The 8,805-nt window shown below is 37.3% G+C and overlaps 2 protein-coding genes across 2 annotated transcripts in view; both read left to right on the forward strand.

The window, feature by feature from the left end:
- The window catches only part of LOC107752051 (adhesion G-protein coupled receptor G2-like), a 28,154-nt gene extending 26,365 nt beyond the window's left edge, over window positions 1–1,789 (forward strand). The window contains exon 28 of the mRNA XM_016567902.1: window positions 1,713–1,789. Coding sequence (XP_016423388.1) covers window positions 1,713–1,789 — 77 coding nt within the window. The remainder of the gene's footprint in view (window positions 1–1,712) is intronic.
- LOC107752052 (pinopsin-like) lies at window positions 1,786–7,069 on the forward strand. The gene is made up of 4 exons (XM_016567903.1): window positions 1,786–1,790; window positions 2,779–3,172; window positions 6,176–6,409; window positions 6,875–7,069. The coding sequence occupies exons 1-4, from the start codon at window positions 1,786–1,788 to the stop codon at window positions 7,067–7,069; spliced, it is 828 nt and encodes a 275-aa protein (XP_016423389.1).
- Window positions 7,070–8,805: the final 1,736 nt, after the last annotated feature.

Raw genomic sequence — 8,805 nt, forward strand, 5'->3', positions numbered from 1 at the left:
ATATATATATATATATATATGTGTGTGTGTGTGTATGTATATATATATATATATATATATGTATTTTTTATTTTTGGCAGATGGTCTAGATTTTTTAGAACACTAATTTATATGATTTTTTTAAAGGTAAAAATAATGTGGAGAGGACTTTTTTGTCCTGAAGGAATTATGCTGCTGACTAATTTTAATCAAGCATTTGATTTAAAAATGTTTTTGTGTATGTGTGTGTGTCACTCCACAGCACAGAGATTGATTCTAAAAAAAAAATGTCCCAAAACTTACATAAGCTTAAAAATATAACCAACAAACCAAAATAAATCTTCCAGGATGTTGCCGTTAAAGTAGTTAACCAACGATAATCAAAAATATATATCATATGCAGAAAACAGTCAAAATATCACATAGAATGGTGTGATGTGCAAAAGGTGGCTTGAATGAATTGCATAATAGCATATGATTTCTCAAGCTGTAAGGTCAATAAGTAGCCTAAATTAAATCAACTAAATATTTGTAGTATGTCCACAATCACAAAGAAACAATAGTTTTGCAGTACCAATGTTATAAAAATTATATAAAATTTTTGTGTATTGCCCATTTTTTCTTGTTAAGCAAAAAACATGTCTCTGTCTAAAAAAATACATTAAAAATGTAAAATATATTAGCTATCTGTATATTTTACACATACATTTGTGATTTATTTACTTATTTATTTGTGATTTATTACTTTTTAAAATTTATTTAGGTGTGAACATTGAAAACATTTTCTGAATTTGGAATTTTTTCATTTGAATTAACATTAAAATCTGAAAGAATGCTCGAGCTGATTTAAATTCTCACAGTTTTCTCACTGTTTAATTAAGTAGGCTACACTATAAAACATATCTTATGGGGTGGGAGAAAATATTAAATAAATAAAAAATTCTTATATTATAAATAATTATAAATAAATAATTCTCAGATGCATCGCGATTCTCTCTTCAACGATTCGGAATCGATTCTGAGCTTGGTTTTTCCCGCATATGTGCGAATTGCTTGACAGTGTGTGCTTCCACTCGCCGTTATTTATATTTGCTTGTTTGCTTGAAGATATATTTAGTTGGTTAAAATCTTAACAGTTGTTTTAATTTATTATTAATTTGTAATTATTTTAAAAAGTAGCCTGCTTATATAATTTAATAAAAATGCACTAAATAAAATTTATATGGCTATAAAATTTATATGTAAATGTAGCCGCATGTGCAGTAATATTTAAAATTGAGGATGCGATGCATCGTGATAGCGAATTGAATCGAATCGTTGAAATGATAGCTAATCGTAATCGAATTGAATCGTGAAACCAGTGAAGATTCACACCCCTAATATGCCATATCTTACTAACCTGGGTGCCTTCACATTTTTGACTACAGAACTTACAGCAGACTACTGTTTTGTGCTGTAAAAGTTTAGTAACAGATTTTTTATAAATTTTTTTAAAGGCAACATGGTTTTTGTCAAGTTCACATTAGACCATATGCTTCCATTTTTTTCAGTCTGATGAACATTTTCCACAAATGCTCAAGACAGGCAGAAGCCAGAATCACTTTGATTTAATCTGAGTTGTCTCAGAAGTCACAGTCTTCCCCCAGTGATCTGACATTTGAATGAAGAGCCCGTTTAAGGCCGTTAATTACTCTAGTGGGAGTGTTGTGACACCCTCTGTTTCTCTTGTGTAGAGGACCTGCAGATCTGCGAGTGCAGTGCTTTTGTGCAGAACGTGGACCTGCAGTGCAAACCCACTGAAGGAGAATGAGGCTCACAGTTTTTCTCTGTGGTTACCCACATTTCTGACAATTGAACTGTAGAAATAAATATGTTGTCAACGGCTTGTTTTAACTCCATAATCTTGTGTCAAGTCATTGTTTACAGGATGATAGTTGTTAATAGGTCTTCATACCTTTGACCTTGTCTGGAAAACACATTCTGTACCTTAATGAGCACCTTGAGTCTGAGACTGCATAACAGAAATTTTATTACATTATTCTACATTTCAGTTTAATTGTAGTCTTGTTTCAGCATTATTTTTGATTGTTACTCTTTATAGTTTTAGTATAGTAATTATAATTAAGGAATCAGTTGAGGAATCTAAAATAAATATTCATTTGAGGAAAGAAGCAGTGCCCGCATTTACACAATCAAGGGTAAAAATATACCTGCTCACTGTATCAGCCGTGTGTTGATACAGTTTTAAATACACAAAAGTAAGAGGAAACAGTTTAATGATCTCTAAATGTACTTGGACTCAGCATTAAGTGTTCAGTGACTACTAAAATGAATTTAGTTTGTTTTATTTTTTATATGTTATTTCAGTTAGTTTATACTGTGCATTGATTATTTTAGAATTTATGTTTTTAATCATTAGTTTTTGTCTAGTATAGTTTGTCTAGTAATATACAGCAACAGCAGTCTCATTAACACACTACCTCAACGCTGCAGTTAATTTTGGCAGTTTTTATATAACAGTTGAGGGTTGCTCAACTGATCCAGGAACAGAACTGAGTTGAGAGCATAACTATATAACAATTATTCTTTGCACTTAACCTCAGACTTCTCTCTAGGGACTGTCCCGGATGTTCACAGTGAATTGCTTTGTCAAACTTGGGTTTATTTTCATTTTCCCCCTGCGTGACAGAAAGTTGTCAAAATTGCTGTAATCGCTTTACAGCACTTAGTGTAAACAGGCAATAGATACAGTACAAACAAATATTAACATATATTACAATAAAATAAAAAAACATTTAGAACATCACAAGTTGGTTGTTTTGTGACCGCTATTTTTCCATATCTGTTTTCTTTATCCCAAATAAGAATTGTGTCTCTAATGTCTCTGTCCATACTGTCTTACGAGCGTTATGCCGCCCTGCTGCGCCCCACCAAGGCAGACGTGTCTGACTTCCGCAGGGCCTGGCTCTGTGTGGCTGGAACCTGGCTCTATTCGCTGGTGTGGACTCTCCCACCATTCCTGGGCTGGAGTAGCTATGGACCTGAAGGGCCCGGGACAACATGCTCAGTGCAGTGGCATCAGCGCTCAACCAGCAGCATGTCTTGTGTAATGTGCCTGTTCATCTTCTGTCTGCTTCTACCCCTCAAGCTCATGATATTCTGCTATGGCAAAATCCTGTTCATTATTAAAGGGGTGAGTGAGAAGAGGACTCATTATTATGTTATATATGTTATTATTTATTAAATCCACTGTATATTTTTAAACCCATCATTATGTAGTAGTATTGGAAGAGAAACATAAAATTGTGGATGTCACTGTCACTCTTAAAATTAGGTCACGTTCACACAGCAGCAGAATATGGTTGTCAGTCCTGTATTTGAGTCCTTAATGTGGTTACGTTCACACACAGCATTTACGGGTGTGACAACCGCATTCTCGGAACACACGCGCTGTGTGAACGGAACCGGACTGGACAACTAGGCCTAGTTGTCTGTCACGTCATACAGCGCGAGAGGGAGCCGCACAAACGCGCGTCTACCGTGTGTTACGTGTTTTCGGTAACTTACAGTGACGGAGAAATGAGCTGTGCGTGTCATCTGAAAGTTTTAGATCCCGTCAGTTTTCCACCGGAGCGGAGCCGCTCCCGTCAGTTTTGTGTTTTTCGCGCGATTCAAATGCTCCGCTCTCCACCAAAATATAAAAGCTGCTGTCGGTTAATGAAGATTTGACGAAAGAACTCGCGGCTCGATTGGATCTTGTCGTGTCAGAAAGTGATAAGACTTTCAGCTTTATGGACGTCGCCATCTTTGATTTTACTTTGGTCACTGTGGCTATGGTTACTGGTAAGGAATAGCCTACGGGCTTGACTCCCGTTGCACGTTCATACAGACAGTATTCTAAACACAACTGTAAGCTGCTGTGTGAACGGGACATTTCGACACTCACACCTGTAATGAAAATGTGGTTGTCAATCCCAAAAACTGACTGTGCGTAGTCTAAGGTTCCTTACCATTGGCATTTATGGTTCCATGAAGAACCTTTAACGTCCATGGAACCTTTCCATTGCACTAAAAAGTTCTTTATAGTGGGAAAAAGTATCTTTAGTGCATTAAAATGTTATTTAAACTAAGAAAAACGATTATTTTAAGAACTGTTCACAAGGTTCTTTGGGGTTCGATTGTCATATTGTTGATTCACAAGGCTCCATCATCGAACAGTAAATGATGAATGATTCAATGACTTACTCATAAAGACAGTTGTTTCATACTAGCATACTACTCTTAGTGCTCTGACTATTTTTACCATATCATTCTAGGGCAGAAATAGCAAGACTGCATAGAGAAACACAGAAATTCTGAATCTTGCTGGAAGCAGTAAGTCCGGCGGGTAGCCTACTTTTCACCTACTGTTGTGAATTCAAACATATTACCCTTTTAACATACTGTTTTTCGCCTATTATAGGTAGGGAGGTATGCATAATCAGATGCAGCCTAAGAGCAGTAGGCAAGTTACTTGTTTCATTCATGAATGAATCAATGTTTTTGAACAGATTGGTTGAATGAATGATTCAGTGACTCACAAAGATACTTGCTGCCACTTACTGGTGCAACAATGTAACCTGGAGATCTGCCACTCTAAAATTCTGATCACTAATGCACAGACTGACTCGAATACAAAAACATCGGCGAACAGAGTGATACAAACAGTGAAAGGTCCCAGTGCTGTTGTATAACACCAGTGGCTGACTACAGTCTCCCCTCACCATGTTAATGTCCTTTCTGAGGAAATATAGCTGTTATACCCAGAAATCTGGGTCCAATTAACATTTCAACCCCGGCAAGCTACAGATAACAGGTCCTGCGCTCTTGGATTCTTTATTTATCCATTTGATATTGATTTGTCCAGCTAAGGGAATAAGATCAAAGTACTTTGGGGCGTCAGGTTAGACAGTGTTCAGGGTGAAGAAGGCTTAAGGTTTTTGTCACTCATCAGCCTGAGGCAGATTTCATAAACACATCACTGTGTGAAGGAATACGTAATGAGCATTTCCAGCAGGTAGTAAGGTAGCGAGCCTCGCCAGAGCAATTCTATGAATGAATCACCATCTGAGGTATTTTTAGAATGAGGAGCCTGTTACTATTGGTGACAAACTGTTATGTAACAAATTTATTTCCTCCAGGAATACACTCTGTTCAGTAGCAGGCGCCGCATTGTGTATCTGACAAATGGAAAGAGCTGCTTCCATTACACGTATGAGTGGGCCAGTCACTACAGCCCTCAGGCTTTTCTTAGAAACACAAACATGGGATTCTGATGGGATTCAAAAAGGGGAATTACAAGAAGAGAGGACTGTGAAAATCAGGCAATGACATGTCTGAAAAAGTAATTGCATTCGTAAAAAAGAGCCATTCCAGACATGTGGTATGAAATTGATTTCCATTACACTATTCAATGGAAAGCTGAATGAAAATGCATTCAGATACAATTAACAAGCACTTTTGGTGGTGTTTATGAATGGAGAACACTTTTGTGTATATTAAACCATTTGCAGACTCAAAGATGTTTTGTTTATGTTGCTTCAAATTCATATTTCTTGTCAGTGTGACATTGGTCCTTCAAATTGCTGAAGGACCATTCCAGAGGATTACACAGGTGAGAAAACACTTAGCCAAGCTGGAGCTGCCAATACAATCACAATCCTCTTGTTTGGGACAAATGGAGCATGTAAAAGGTGTGAATGATGACATGAGCCTGTGCAGGGAACTCAGCTTCACTGATCAGCTCTCATTTGCCGCCACCGCTGATTGGAAGTTCACATTCTGTGCCTGGCTGGCAGGAGATCTTTATACAGAGAGATTACTTCATGATGGGAAGGGGATAAGGAAGGTTAACAGACTCCAGAGGGTAGAAGTCACGACTCCCATCATTTGACACATAAAGGAGCCATCTGCCAGTCTTCCTTTGATTTGCAAACAGCTTACACACATGGCAAGCCAATTCATACTAAGCATGTTGACATCATGAACTGTTGGATAGTCCATGTTCTCTGCAGCAAGATGGAGGCTTTTAGCTTGATTTAGATGCTTGAAAAGGCCTACTTCTACATCAAAATGAAAATACATTGGAGATTAGATGTCATGTTTGTGGACTAATCAAAATACATATGCATTAAGTGCTCAATTTTTTTTGGCTCAGGTAACTAAAATCAACCTGCTGAGTGCACAGAGGAGAGAGAACCACATCCTTTTGATGATTGTCACGATGGTATCCTGCTATCTGCTGTGCTGGATGCCTTACGGGGTGGTGGCCCTGCTGGCCACCTTTGGCAGGAGGGGACTGATCACTCCCATAACCAGCGTGGTGCCATCAGTCCTGGCCAAGAGCAGCACTGTGGTCAACCCGGTCATATGTGTGCTTTTCAACAACCAGGTTAGTCCACAGACTGAATGGAATGAATTCTGAATTTTTAGTTATAGTTATAAATTAGTGTATCTTTACACTGTCAGAAAAAAAGGTGCAAAAAATGTTACCTTTAAGGCTCAGATATTCTTCATTTTCCATGTTCCACTCCATCTAGTGTAAAGTTGAGTGTACAGACCCTACAGAAAATTCTGTATTGACCATGAGTGCAGATGAATGTGTAGGACACGTGTGCAATACCTAGTGGTCCCTTGTTTTTGAGAGCTCAAATTGCTCACATGCATGGTTGTCCACGCACAAGTCTGTGCAGACACAAAGATTTATGTTGTGCATTGTCCGCGAGCCAGAGCGGAACACGGACAAGGTAAGTATACTCACAGGTACATCAGCTCGTCCCCTAAAAGGACAACATTGTATCTTCTCTACCCCTAAAAGTTGTACATTAGTGAAATGAACAGACTTTTTTTCTTTCAGTTCTACAGGTGTTTCTTAGCATTTCTGAAGTGTCAAGGAGAACCATCTATTAACATCCAAAATCCTCAGCAAAGCAGCAAAGAAGATCCTCATGCACTCAAACCCTGTGACGGGCCCTCATGGCATCGCACCATCAAGGGCCCTCAGAAAAAAGAGCAGCACACTCTGGCCTTAGTAGTCCACTACACACCCTGACCTATGGCTTGAAATTAATGTGCACTGTCAGTTTAATTAATGCTTTAGAACATAAGAATGTATTTTTAAATATATGTAAGAACATACTACACTGATTGTACACAAATGCTGATTATATAATGAACTTCTGAATGAAGACAACACATTGCTAATAGTGCAGTGAAGCAGTTAGTGTAAGTGTCAGACTGTCAGTGCTGTATGTAGTGTGTGTACTTACGCTTGTCTCCAACAGTAGGAGCCACTGCCCATGCCATACTACAGTGAGACCCACTGATGTTTAATCACATATAACAGAACTGGGCAAAGTTCAGTCGATATCCATATGCTGCTTGTGGCAGATTTTTTTTGAGTGCATAAATTATTATTGATCTTTGTTAGTGGCATGTTAGTTAGTGAAAGTGGAATATTAAATTCCACTGCTTGATTGATATCTCCATGTTTTACTTAAATGTTATCATATCAAGTAACATTTTTATTAAGCTTTACAAAACTGTATAAAATGTATAATTGTGAGTCATGTTATAACACAAAGACATGTAATTACGTCATTATTCCAGCTAGAGTATTTTGGGGCTTCAATCCTGCATCATTTGCACATTTTCCAGAAAATGTGAACATTTTAATATGTGCCGTTCTCATAGTCAGTTCCATAGGCCCACAGTCTCTAATCTTTTCACCAACATGCACAGAACACGTAGTGAGTCATATGTGCTTTACGAAGTCATTCTTCCCATCCCTGGAAAAAAGAAGCAGTGAATGCAAAGTTTACTTTGTATGTGTTGAATTCTTTCTCCCAATAATGATTTTAGAGTTTTTAATGTGGTATTTTTTTCATATTAGACTAATATTTACTAATAAAGTAAGTTTCACAGTATCAGACAAACAGTAAATACTGTATAAGGTCCTAAATTGCTAAAATGCTGCTTGATATTGCAAACTGGTATTTCTTACCATATTATTGTAGGCCTATTCTCATAATTATAAACACTGGTTTGTAGCTAGTTTTACCATTTACTGCACTTTGTTATTCTTCTAGTCATTTACAGTGGCTAATGAATGGGAAGTCTCATACAATAGCTTTTATACTCATAAAAAAATAAGGTAGATATATTCAAAATGACATAAAGCAACAGCATCATGATTATCAGTATATTACCTACTGTACTACTGTACTATAACTAATAAAGCCTTGATTTTTAAGGGGTATCTATAAGTAGATCTAGAATTGCAGTTTTATCAAGCCTTGTGTAGCTTTCATTTGTGACACATTTACGTGATGTGTCAATATTTTTCACTGTAAATGATCTCACTTTACTCATGAGCACTGCATATTCAAAACACTGAAACATATATTCACTTCCACCCACATCCATTCACACTACACAGAAAGCACTTTTTATATTATTTCTGATGTTTCAGTTAAAGGGGTCATATGATGCGATTTAAATTTTTCCTTTCTCTTTGGAGTATTACAAGCTCTTGGTGCATAAAGAAGATCTGTAAAGTTGCAAAGACTAAAGTCTCAAATCCAAAGAGATATTCTTTATCCGCCGGCCACGCTGCTCACTCTAGCCCGCCGTGTGTGACGCTGTTTGTTTCGTTGTGAACGCGAAACTACTTTGTTTGGCCTTCCAAAAGAGGACACGACTAGAAATCAGTGGTTAAGTTATATTTACAACACTGTTCCAGAACAGTTCAACCCAAATATTCAGATGTGTGCAGCACATTTTATGGAT

This window comes from Sinocyclocheilus rhinocerous, unplaced genomic scaffold (assembly GCF_001515625.1).
Source record: "Sinocyclocheilus rhinocerous isolate Xijiao unplaced genomic scaffold, SAMN03320098_v1.1 scaffold662, whole genome shotgun sequence".
NCBI classification, from domain to species: domain Eukaryota; kingdom Metazoa; phylum Chordata; class Actinopteri; order Cypriniformes; family Cyprinidae; genus Sinocyclocheilus; species Sinocyclocheilus rhinocerous.